The sequence below is a fragment of the Monopterus albus genome, unplaced genomic scaffold (genome assembly GCF_001952655.1).
Source record: "Monopterus albus unplaced genomic scaffold, M_albus_1.0 scaffold29.1, whole genome shotgun sequence".
Classification (NCBI taxonomy): domain Eukaryota; kingdom Metazoa; phylum Chordata; class Actinopteri; order Synbranchiformes; family Synbranchidae; genus Monopterus; species Monopterus albus.
This window is the reverse complement of record NW_018127909.1, coordinates 3,198,664-3,212,230: the sequence shown is the minus strand read 5'-3', so window position 1 is coordinate 3,212,230 and position 13,567 is coordinate 3,198,664. Positions and strand designations below refer to the sequence as shown.

Below are 13,567 nucleotides of genomic sequence, written 5' to 3'. Positions count from 1 at the left end.
CTCTCTCTCTCTGCAACCCACTTAGTGGTCAGCAAACAGCAGCACTGAAGCTGGATCCTCAGGGATTAGACAAACTGACCTACATTCTGTGTAAGATGCTGAGAGAAGCAGCGCAGCAGCCTGACGGCCATCACAGCTCTGTTGAGGATTGAGGAAGATGCCAGTAAACTAAAAATCATCTACAGCAAGGCTCCAGAAACTCCTTCGAACTACTTGCCAAGACAGCTGGATCACTCTTTGCTGAAAACATACACATTTTGTTTTTTTTAGGTGCCTTGTTCAGAACACTAGTTCAATGTCTGAGGTTTTTGTGGCATTCCACCTCTTCTTAATCTTCCTGGCTAATTTGGACACTTGAATGTTTTTATCTTTAAAAATAAATAACAGAAATCAATGTGGCTCTCCCTTCGAGGAACACAAATACCTCATCCCAAAGTTTTTGCAGATCCAGCGACATAGGTGAAACATCTTGGTAACAAAGTAGAAAGCTGATACAGTTTTACATCTTTTCCCTTCCCCCTTGGCCCTGAACCCTTTGCTAGAGTCACACTCTGGATCCAAGCTGGGAAAAATGGAAAGTCTCAGTCTACACATACCCTCTGCCAGCAACAAGAATGCTATGGAGGTAGACACTTTCTCTTCCTACAGCGGGAACCTCCCATCCCCTGGTCCTGAAGCTGGAGTGCGGATCAGTCGCCAGGCTAAAGGTAGCAAGCCTACTGTGACCTCCCGTCGCAAGCGAGAATTCATTTCTGATGAGAAAAAAGACGCTTCCTATTGGGAAAAACGGAGGAAGAACAATGAAGCAGCGAAGCGCTCAAGAGAAAAGCGTCGGCTCAATGACATGGTGCTAGAGAACCGGGTCATGGCACTTAATGAGGAGAATGTTCGCCTAAAGACTGAGCTCCTTCAGCTCAAGCTGCGCTTCGGCCTCATCAGCACAGCCTCCTACATGGAGAAAAGTCAGCAAATTTCCAACAGTGCTGCAGGTGGCAACACTGGTAGCAATGGGAGTTGCACCAATGGCACCCCAAATAGTAATGCCTACCTCTCAAGCAGCGGCTACTCCAGTGCATCCCAGGTGATGCTGAATTCAGACTCATCTGAAACCGAACAGTCGAGCCGTGGTGAGCGCCACACCACGCTCCACAAGTACTCTCCGCGAGGCTCTGTCTCTGACATGTCTGACGGTTCCTCCAGAGACAGCCCAGAACCCATGGGTTACAACATAAAGAAAGAGCCCTCAGGTACGGAGATGGCCAGCGCGATTTCCAGTGGCATCACTAATGGGATATCCAATGGAACTTACAGTGGCAACCGCACTGCACTGGTCTCCCCACACCAACAGAGCACCATGTTGGCTGAAAGTGCCATGGACTACCAGCACAACCAACAGCAGCAGTGCCACATGGAGGCCTCCAGCCCTGCTCCTCAGGCCACCTCTACACAGAGAAGCGTCATCCTGTACCGGTCCAGCAGTGGCTGTTACCCCATGGACAGCCAGAGGATCGAGGACCAGCACTCCCAGCAGAGCAGGCCACCACCCCATGGCCCGCACACCCTGACCTCCAAGTTGTCTGACTGCTCAGTGGCCATCACAGAGGTCGTTGAGAAGCTAGAGAGGACAAAGACTGTGGACTTGCCTCAGTATGAATTCACCACTGGTCATGCTGAGTCGGCAGATGAGCTGCAGCAAAGATACAATCCCAGCAACCAACAGCAGCATGACAGCCATCATCACTACAGCTACCGGGATCAGAAGAATGCTCCTCAGCATGCAGAAAGCCACCAGAACCCGTTTGTCCCTGATTTGATCCACAACAGCGAAGAGGGCAAATCATCCTACACACAGCACAATGGCTACCTCAACACACTGGACGAAGAGCCCCCTCTGCTCACCTATGAGGGAGGCCCCAGGGCTGATGGTTTCTACCAGGAGCATTCCTCTGCTAAAGACACCTCATCCAGTGACGTGGACCCTCGTAGTTCTGACAAGGAGGGCTCAACAGATGATGAGTCCCCTTCCTCATCCTCCTCAGACATCAGCAGCTACCACCAGAAGGAGGCGGGACCTGCTGGGTCACACGGAGAGTGCCACGCTGAGGTCAAAGCCACTGCCCTCCCTCACAAGCTCCGCCTCAAGTACAGAGCACTGTCCAATGGAGCAGCAGGAGTGCAGGTGGAGAGCCCAGTCAGCACCTCCATGTCCCCATCTCCCACCTTGCCCCAACACCCTTACCTAGCGCTACCCAGCAACCCTCACAGCGGCCAGGCCAACAGAGAGAGCAGAGAGGTGGAGAATGAGACTGAGTATGCAGAAGAGGTCAAGCCTCAGGTGAATGAGAGGGCGGAGGCTAAAACAGATGGCGGGACAAAGGGATCCATCAGTGGGAGAAGTGGGCGTAATAAGAGGCGAGATTAAAGACAAATATGAGCAGCTTGAGCATTTTCCTGTCAGCTCTCTGCTGTCTGCAGGAGACAGACAACTCACATCACCACCTTACAAGACAGAAAGAAGCAAACGAGGCATAGTTAGGATGCGTTTTCACCATCAGAGTTTCACTGTGTCACCTGTTTTTATTATCTCCTACCTCCCATTAATCCTTCATTTAGGATAATAGATCACTTCATGAGGGAGTAGACAGAATAAAAACTCTACCAAGGCGGAGTGTGGGATATTTCCCCTGTGGAAAATTCAAACAATCAGTTATTCATTACTATAACCTGCCATGGTGGCTGGCCAGCATTTATTGTGGCATTATTGGAACATTTGTTTAACCAAAGATACACATCCATCCTTTAGCGTCTCCCTCTTTGGCAAAGAGTTAGATTCTTCCTCTCTCTCAACACATCTGTACATTTGATCGTCCACCCTTTACCTGCACACAAGCCCCCTTCACTTCTGAAGCACTTAGATTGTACATTACTGTGACATATAAATTTGCATATATTGAAATTATATTTTAAGAAGAAAATGTGTCAAAAACAACAAAAAGTAAAGCAGTTGGATGTGGAAGTAGTGATCAGTTTGTTTTTGGGGGGGCGCCTTGTACAACCCCTTGTCTAGAAAATGTTTCTTTTAGCTACAAGTACGAGTTGCAACTTGTAGAAAGAAAAAAAAAATACAGGTGGATTTTTTTTCTGATTTATTGATCAGCTCTGGTTCCTTGATCAGGTGATCCCTGATCTCTAACCTACAAAGCTATCAAACCCAGTCAAGGCCAGTTATCCGCATATCTGTCAAGGCTATGCAGTTACACATTGCTGTTGGGAAAAACCCGACAAGCACAAGCTTTGTTTGCCACAAAGATCAATACATCTTTGTTTCCCAGAAACAAATTGTCTGTCTAAATAAGAGAAACTGCTCTTCACTCGCAACCAGCAAAGCTGCTCTCTCTTCATAAGGTGCCTCTTGATCGTGTTGTCCCTCGTCCCTGCGCTGGCTGCTGTCCTAATAATCCCGCTCACCTCCACACCGAGTTGTTTTAGCTGCAGTAGCTGCAGAGTAGATCAAACAGTCTGTACAAGTTTATTAATATTGTTATTTTTTATTATATTGGATTATTATTTTGGCTATCCTGTTGTGTCATTTTGCTCTATGCTCTTCCTGGTTGTGCTGTGTATTTACCCATCTGCCCTTTGCCCCAGTTACCATTTGTACTCTGTGTTACTGTATAATCTTTGTTGTTTACTGAAATGGGAGAAAAAAATTAATATGGTTTGTCCGGAAGTGATCATGTTTTGCTATACTTCACATGGATATGCAAAATGGTTATTAAAAAAAAACACCCATTTTTGACCGTGAAAGATTCAAAATGGGGGAAAAATAAAAGGCTGTTGAATTGACACGTGTCTCTTTTGAACTTTTTGAGTCATGTTTATGAAATGCACTCACATCCAGGCCAGCCTTTTTCTAGCAGACCAAATAGCTGATTCATAGGTCACACGCAGCAACATCCAAGTCTGCCAGTACAGCTCAGCGGGAGTTGACAAAGCCAGAAAAACTTAACATATTCACAGCGTCATTACCTCATTCTCACTACTGCCAGAGATTCACTGAAAACAATGCACAGACTGTGTGGTACAACAGTACAGAAGGGAATCTGTTGGATAAACCCAACATCAGTCTGAATAGTCATGTTATATGTTTGAAGAGACAGCTACAAAAGACAAGTCACCGCAATCACAACGTGTACATAGGTAAACAGACTATCTGCTCACAGTATATTATAAGATATTAAAGAAACCATAAAAACCCAAGGTTGAGCAGTCAGCTCAAAGAGAAAGGAGCTGCATTAATAGCCTAAAAGATGGCAAACAGTTAACAGTGTCTTTGAATAACTGATTCTGATTAATGTAAGGCAAGTCAAAGAGCTTTAAATATTATTTAAACTGAAATATAATCTGTTAAAGTCACAGGCAAGGAATGGAGTTACAGTGCAGAAACGCTATAACCTGATATTGTAGGATAGTCGTAGAGAATGCTTTGGCCATTTTAGTATCTTTCAGCTCACTGTATTGGTTTTATTGTGCAAAATATTGTTTTCATCAGTGTTGTCTAAAGCAGTCAGCTGTTTTGTGTACACAAAATACTGACGCACTGACTGTACACTACGCTACCTTCTAAACACCAAATGACAGACAAAGTTAGCAACCAGTGTGTGAGAAATGTAAAGCAGCTAAAACAAGCCAAATACAGTATTTCCCTAAAGAGTTTGAGTCCAAAAAAGAGTAAAAAGGAGAGTGAACATTGCATTTACATTCAACAAATAACCATACACATTTACAGATTGTTCCACTTTCCTCAAGTGGCCAGAAAAATAAAAACTACTTTGATTCATTAATAGCACAAGAAAACATGATCAAAATTGGGGTGAATTTAAAATTGCCATGAAGTTAAATCTGCTCACATAAAAGCAGCTACTCTCACAGAAACTCAGGTGGAAGAAAACAGGCCAGCCTTTAAACCACAAATAAAGTAGTGCTGCATCAAAAAACACAGTTCCGTTACTTTGCTTTCTGTTGCTTATAGAATCCAGCCCAGAACTGCTCAGTGATATGAACCACTTTCTTTGCTTGGAGACTAAAGGGAGATAAAACACATAGTGTATCAAACGGCAACAAGCAAAATCAAGTTACACAACTGTCTTGGGAGAAAACTGTGTCGGATTCCATCTGACCCTTTCCATTAATGGAACAATAGCTGATGGGAAAAGCAAGTTGCATGAGCAGAGTGTGCCACATGCAAGGGTTACATAAGAGCCATTACAAAAACAGCTGAATCTCATGTTGCAACATCAGGGAAACTCCCAAATTTCTTGAGGATCACCGGACAGTGGCTCTGACACCAGAGTCACTAAGTGAGGCAGAACCAATAAAACCAGGACATTTTCATCCTAAGAGTTTACTGCATAAACTTCATGTTGTGTCATTTTGTGACATAAATTAAATGCATCCTCAGCACTTCTGGTGTACAGTAATCGAGGTTTGTTCCTGCATCTCAGTTTCTGCTTTACAGGAAGGATGTGTGGAAGCAGCTGACCACAGACAGACCTGCTGTCTTGTGTAAGTAATATGAAACTCTAATGTGTTCTCACTTCCGCTTCCATGCCATCCAGCAGCCAGTGGTAACAAGGTAACATTCCTAAGAAAACCACAGTGTGCTGTAGCATACTAGCCTTTGCTCATTCTCTCTCTGACTGTGCACCTTTTCCCCTTCCCTTCCTCCTTTCAGTATCTCTTGTTCTCTCTCTCTCTCTCTCTCTGACCCACTCTCTTTTTTCCCCAACCCATCTTTGAGCTTTAAAAGCTGCTCTGTGTTGTGCAGAGGCTCATGAAAACAGGCCAGGAGTGTAAAAGTAGGTCAGTGAGAAGGGATAGGAGAGGATGGAGGAGAGGGAGAAGGAAAGGAGAGGGTGAGGAGAGAGTGAGAGGTTACTCAATGTGGATAGCTGAAAGAGAGAGAGCCAGTGAGAGAAAAGGAGGGAAGGTTACGTCGCTTGTCTCTACTGTGTAAACTTGCGCAAACTACTCAAAAAAAAAGTCCTCTGTTGTTGTTTCCTAACGGAGAAGATCAGTAGTGCACACACACACGCACACACACACACACACACGGATTACATTGATGTATCACTTTGTCATTGCATCAAACTGATGTTTTAAAAAAAAAAAGTGTGATCAACTTCTCCTCAGAGCTAAAAGGATGGTGTATTAAGCTCCATGATGTTTTCATATGACTGTATAATTATTATCATCATCATCATTATTACTATGTAATGGCTTCCTCTATAGTTATAGTGGGCTCTTGTCAAAAATTTAAGCTTACTGTTTAGTTCTTTAACTTACTACAATTTGGGTGGTGGGATATTCAAGTGAAGAAATGTGTATCTTTGAGGAAAACTGTAAATATTGACTGTTAGACAGTGACTCACAGGGATACCAGCTGACAACTTTCTTTGAAATGCCAGACTCTGAAGATTATAGTTTGACCTAATCTGAATTTTTGTCTCAATGTTTGCACACATTAAGCATTTAAATCCACCTGTGTTTCAGTATACAGTATATGCACAACAGTGGGGTCTGACCAAAGATATGGATGTGATATAAAGACGTTAATGAAAAATTGTAGGTCATAGCTAAATGTGTGTGTGTGTGTGTGTGTGTGTGTGTGTGTGTGTGACAGAGAGAGGAGGGTGTTGGCCCTGCACTGCCTGCTGTGATGAACAGCCTTGACTGGTTATGTAACTGGGATGTTGCAGTATGTAGGTCAGCAGCACAGGGACAGCCAGGGATGGGGTAAGGGGGGGGTGAAGCTGAGGAGTGTGTTGGACTCTGTGGTATGTGTGAGTGTGTATTCACTCTATATTCAGGTCTGAGTCAGTTTAAGCACATGTCCACATACATTGAGGATGATATTATGCCAAACAAATGACAAATACAGTCACTGCAGAAGTTTCTACTGAAAGACCTGAAATTCAGGGGAAGTCATAAAGAAGCCTGATTCCTTGGAAATTCACTGTACAACAAAGGAGCAGTGTGAGCCTTCCTGTAAATATTAACTCACACTGTGCATAGTATGACGGTTTTTCACGATCCAATCCTCTCAAAATGTGACCCACAAGGGTTTGCATCAGATGGTATGAAAATACAAGTGGGGAAAAAAGACAAAGAAAACATTTGCAAACATTCTCTGGTCAATATGCACAGAAAGGCAAATAACGATCTGGATTTGATTGCAAAACTGGACAAACGAATCAACAGAATGCTAATCATGATCAAAACAGTCCGATACTCCCTTAATGCTGTACACAGAAGAGAAGCTGAGATGTTCTCTAGTAAAAGAATAAATAATGCATTTAATCAGCTGTGAAACAGCATGAATGGACATGGTACTAATCAAGAGTCTCGGGTTCCCTCAGTGAGGTTGACCAAAGCTAATTATAAACCTTAGGTGCATCTTTTGAATTGTGTCTTTCACTTCCTGTGATGAAGACTGTAATAAATATCAAAGCTCACATTATTGTGATTATTTATACAGCGCAGTTCATACAAGTGCAGCCTCACAGTGCCGTACAGCAAAACAAAACAAGACAAATAGAAGTTACATTATCTTATGGATCTGAGTGTGAATAAGAAATAACTGTACATATTCTACATTGTGGATCAACCTCTGTGTCTTTCCTTAATTTAAAATTTCAAAGCTATCAGTTCTGGGAGATTTTTTTTTAAACTAAAAACATCTTGATTTTTTGGCAGTGCACATTAGTTTGAATGTGTATTGCCAGTGGCATTGCTCAGAAACACAAGGCAATAATGAAATATACCAAATCAAGACAACATTGCCTCTGATGAATTAAAAACCTGACCGGCCAGTGCATTATTGGTAGAAATAACTCAATCTATAGATTTTATTTCCACACCAAGAAGAGACACAATACAGGCCTGAGCGCTCCAACAGAGCGAAGGAGAGAAGCGAGTTCTCTGTTGAACATGCTTGTTGGCTGCAGTTCAGGAGAGAGTTTTGTTGCCTGCCATGACCCTGGTGCCTCTGTCCCACACTGCACTGCAAAGTAGGTCAGAGAATATGTGTATGCGTGTTTGTGTGCGCACTACAGATGTGTGTACAATGGGTCATACTATGACTCACACACACGCGCACACAGACGCACACAGTACAGATGCATTTACATCACGATGTAAAAATAGGCCACGAGAAAGTTATGCATTTTTGAAATGAAAGCAGGTCACTAGGAATAACTGTGTGTGTGTGTGTGTGTGTGTGTGTGTGTGTGTGTGTGTGTGTGCGCGCGCATGAGAGATGAATCAGCTCCATGTTATGCAATGCTGAACCACCCTTGGGTCCCATTACCATATCTTGTGCCCTTGTACTACAGGACATAGTCTGTTGGTGGTGTTGTGTGTATTGTTTGTCCACATGGAGGGTACAGAGGCTGATACTGACTTAAGCAATCCATCATCTGCCTGCTGAATCTGTCACCTGGCTGAACGGTCACTGTTTTCAAACTGCTGTAGATTTGCAAAAAATATTCATGGAACTGCTTTCTGTTTTCATAATCATGACCCCTCACAGCACCTCGCCAGAGGAAAGGTTTGGAAAATTATTTCAGTCTGCTTTTGGTCAAAGTCTAATCACATCTATTGAAAAGAATAATTAAATAATATTCCCTGGCCAGTTTTTTCAGCCAAAAACTTTACAACCCCAACACCTAAAAAGTGTGAACTATTTCAAAGGAACTAAAACATAAGCAAAAAATAAGGTAATATTAACAAAAGCCCTTGTATTGTACTGGGTACAGCAACTTAACTGAGGCAATCCCCAATTCTCTCAAACATTTAAAAGAATAGTTCAACATTTCTTGGTGAGAGCAAGAAAAAAAAACAGCATAACTCGTGTCCGAATGCTACATATGAATTACTGTATATAGTGCACTACAGTTGCCCTCTGCCATTTTGACTGTCTGAATGCTGAATGTGTAAATCTAGCCGCTATATAGCACATTACACAACTGCTAACAATACCACAATCCACTCGATTTTATAGACTGTGCAGGTCAGCAGACATTAGTGATGACACAAAATGACGATGTGTCTGAACTTGCTGCTCAGAGTAAACAGCTGAATGTCTGTTATAAAGGGTGTAGTGAATGCATGAATGAAATGTGCACAGCACGGCTCACACTGACGATAAGACTCCAGGTCACTTCTTGCAGCCAAAAAAAACAAACTCCTGACATGTCTTTTGTTTACTTTGCCTTTTGTGTGAATTAACTAACACTGTATATGATTACTAGTGAGCATTAGAGGTGCTGGTAGCTGGATCTCGTCGTTCTTCTTGCTCACCACTTCCAGTTTTTTATGCTCAGCTAAACTAACCTGTTGTTGGCTCCAGCAATATTTTTACTGTACAGATGAGTGGTATATTCTTATCTAACTCTCATCAAGGGCGAGAAGTGTATGTCACAAAATGAAAAACTACATTCTTTAAATAATACATTCTAAAAAAATATGCAACATCTCTCAGATTATTAACAGAAATCACATGCTTTGGTTTCTGTATATTCACCGTCTTTGACCTATTCAGCACAGTGAAAGTGAATGTTTCACATTACAAAGAAGAGCTTCAAGCCATTTTAAGTAATCATGAATTCAGTCCAGACACACAAAGCTTCCCACTAGCTGTTGGAGAGCTCTGACTCAGGTGTTGTGTATGCCTCGGAGTTTTATTTGCACAGAGGAATTTTACTGACATCAGAGCAACATAATGGCCCTTTAACAGCTGAGGTACACGGTGCTAAATCCAAGCTGCCACACTGTTCAGTAAATATTTTAACAAGAGATCAATAGAGTTGATTAAACATAAAGAGGTGGTGGACTATCTAGTTGTATAAGAAACTCCTCTAACACCTCAGAGAAAGGCAATAAAACTTTCTTTGTTTGCAATAAACACTTCATTATTAATAAAGCATATTAATTACCAATCAGCAATAAACCATGAAAATGCATAAACAATAAAACTTGCAGATGCCAGGGTGTATGTACACATTTAAGCACTTGTGCAGGCATAAATCAGTTAGCATGATTTTTGTCTTGCTAGCTCTTAGTGGCTCAGGAAGCACCTTACTGTTATGTACAGTTTAATGGATAGTGAAGCACCTACCACCCTTTACTGATGATATTAGGTCATTGAGTGTATATTTAAAGGACATATGAGACATTAGTGCTCATAGATAGCTAACATGTAACTGTTTGCACCTAGTTACATGTTAGCTAGCTATGACTGACTTGGTTAATGCCAACAGGCACATACTGTATTAGAAGTTCAGTGCACATATGGGTTTTTGAGTGTTGAGGAAAAATGTACGAACCTGTGCTTTATTTCACATATCTCAGATTGATGCTTTAGTACTGGATACATTACACACAGCTGATGTTTCATCAGGAATAATGCACAGTAGGCATTTTCCACATAAGCCAACATTACTGCAGCTCCTGCAGCCTGACAGACAGCATGTTGGCGCCGTGAGGAGCGAGGTAACCTGCAGTCCTTTGTGGTGGTTATTAAGTGGATTAACCCATTTAGATTAGTCTCAGTCATTTCTCCCATCTGTTTACTGTGACAACACAGACCTACTAATGCCCATCGTACATAACACACACAGGAAAACATGACAAGAGGCATATGTTTACTGTACGTGAGTGTATGAGCACATCTTATCCTACTGAGCTACTGTGCCATACATCTGTGTGGAGAGGCTCATACACAAAACATGCACATACTGAACAAACACACGGTCACATAACATGTTTATGTTTCTAATGCAGAGACGGTCACACAGCAGCCGTGTTCTCGCATGCAAGAAAACGTGCATACACAGGTTAATCTGTGATTAGCTGTTGGGGATTATTCTTATTTGAGTGAGGAGGAGACATGCAACTCATGTACAGTGCTGACAGAACAAGGTGCGACTTCAAACACTGATTTAGACTAAACGTAAAACTGAAAAATGTGTCACTGTATGTGTGTGACACTTCCGGTGGTACAACTAATGTTTTTGTTAAATTTGATGGAGCTTTTTCTGACGAAGGCCTAAAGAAAGCAGTCAAATTCACAGGAAAGAGACAAATGTGAGGTCACTGACCTTGACCTTTGACTACAAAAATCCAATCAGTTTGTCCTCGAGTCCAAATGGACACTTGTACCAAATTTGAAGAAATTCCCTCAAGATGTTCTTGACGTATCATTTTCACATCCAAGTTCTTGAACAACCTGAAAACATAATGTCTTCAGCTGTGGCTATTGCCAGCACAGAGGCATAAAAATTAAATTAAAATACAAATATTTGAGTATGTGAAATCTTAATCCCACAGTACAGTATCAGTGCTCATAGATGCAGTGACATGCAGTTACTTATAGTAGCTCATGCCACTATCAAGAGGCATTTTGCTTTCAGTACCAGTTGTCTTTCTGTTTATATACTGTAGACCTACTAATAAGCAGATTAAAAAAAAGGAACAAATATCAAAGTCCATAATAATCAAAGTATCTAACAAAAATAGATTACATTTCTCTCCATACATGTAGGCATGGGCAAATTATGATACCATGGGTCCTTGGACACAGACATGTAAACGATCCCTACCCCTCCAACACAGGAGAAAGACGAGCACCGAAGTCATCCAGTTGTACTTGTTTTGTGTCTGTGGTGAATTTATGTCTCTATGCTGTCGTAACACTGAGTTTTCCCACTATGAAATGTTCAAAATGTTGACATTCATGTCAAACAGACACTCTGTGCCCAGTAGGACATTCAGAAATCCACCCAGTAGTACACAAACATTAAATGACTATCACAGCTTCTTTAACCATTTGCCATGGCACAGTTCATCCTTGAACAAAGCCCTAATCTTGACATACTCTCTGAAGTCTGCATCAGAAAGCAGCTGAAAACCATTGACACACTTTCTGCTTCTGAAACTGAAAAATTATAAATTCCAGGACAAGGTGGACATAGACTTTCTGACTGAAGATCCCAAACAAGCTACTGTTTGCATCACAGTCTGGGCTACTGCTCAACCGAACTCCACATTTTATTTTTGCTGCAGGTGTCATTTCTGTTTGTAACAAAGAAAAAACGGTTCCATGAAAAACAAATCATGTAAAACTAATTTCAGCCGCTCAAAGTAAATTTTCTGAGTGAGCCTGGGGCCAGCTGAGACTAATTTATATTCAGCCCTCACATGGTACCTGTTGCCTGAATGTTAGTCAGCCTCTCCACTGACTAACAGTTCATTTCAGGAGAGTGGTTTGATCTGGCCCCCATAAACACTCAGAGTCATTAAACCAAATTAGCCAAGAGGCAACAAGGTAGAGGATGACGATGAGAAACCACAACCACAAGTGAGGAAAAAGAGGCCACTCTGCCCTCTGGAGATTCTGTAGTTCACCTAATGGCCATTTCTTTTTAACTTTTTTTGTTATGACCTCTTTCTCGCTCTCTCTTACTCACACATACAAGGATGCCTCAATGTAATATAATCGGTCAGTTGAGGGTGAGGGGAGCATGGGACTCAAAGTACCACTGTGACACCCTGCACAGGTGGTGACATAGTTAAGCTAATATAACTAATGACACTCATACGAAACATTTGTTTACCATTTGATGCAGATAAACTACAAATAGGATTATTACTGCAGATAAAAAGGAGAGCATAAGAAAGAAATCAAAAATATTTGGCGAATACGAGAGGAAAAAAAAAAAAAGCATGTTCATCTCTGACACAGAATAGTACATTACACACAGAGTATTTGAAGTGATATTTTGGAAAACCGGTCCCAGTTCTGCAGAAGAAGTATATTCATAATATGCAAATTAGAGCTCAGTCAAGATGCAGCAGAACTGGCCAGACGGGTCACAACCTCGTACTCCCACACACACACACAAAAGCACATCTGTCACAGTGACCTCTGACCTCCTGTATTATATAAGGGTGCAGAGGCAGGGAAACGGCCCTGTTGACCCAACTCCCATCTCTTCTTCTCATTTTAGCTGCATTTTTCAGTCACAGTGGTTCATGTTTTCAGTTAATCTCTGTCTTATTTCTTCAGATGGTCTGACAACATTGTTTCCCCAAAGAGATTTTATCTGAACTTCATGTCGGCCAAAAACATACATGGTTGCTGAAAAGCCTTGGCATATGACTGAAGGATAAACCAGTTGTTTGCCTTTGAATGGAATCAGAGAAGCGCAACAGGACAAAATGTTCAAAATCTGTGTGTGGTCCGCCACCTAGTGGTCAGGCTACGACCATTCCATTGGATTTATCAAGATAGTTTCAGCTGTGAGGTGCAATGTTTGTTACACCCTGGCTGGCCTGCAAAGCCTCAACTAATATCAGTTTTATAAGTATTTATTTTGAACTGCCACCTAAGTGTCATATTAACCACAGTGGACCTTATGATGATACCAAAGGCCCCAATACCAAACTTTCCATTTTACAAATTGATGAAACTCATATGTAAAACAAATTACAGCTGCAACAAAATGGC

The 13,567-nt window shown here is 41.9% G+C and overlaps 1 protein-coding gene across 1 annotated transcript in view; it reads left to right on the top strand.

Moving 5' to 3' along the window:
• Positions 1 to 3,077, top strand: part of nfil3-5 (nuclear factor, interleukin 3 regulated, member 5) — a 9,123-nt gene extending 6,046 nt beyond the window's left edge. The window contains exon 2 of the mRNA XM_020596317.1: positions 26 to 3,077. Within this exon, the coding sequence (XP_020451973.1) occupies positions 572 to 2,422 (1,851 nt within the window). The 5' untranslated portion in view covers positions 26 to 571 and the 3' untranslated portion in view covers positions 2,423 to 3,077. The remainder of the gene's footprint in view (positions 1 to 25) is intronic.
• Positions 3,078 to 13,567: the final 10,490 nt, after the last annotated feature.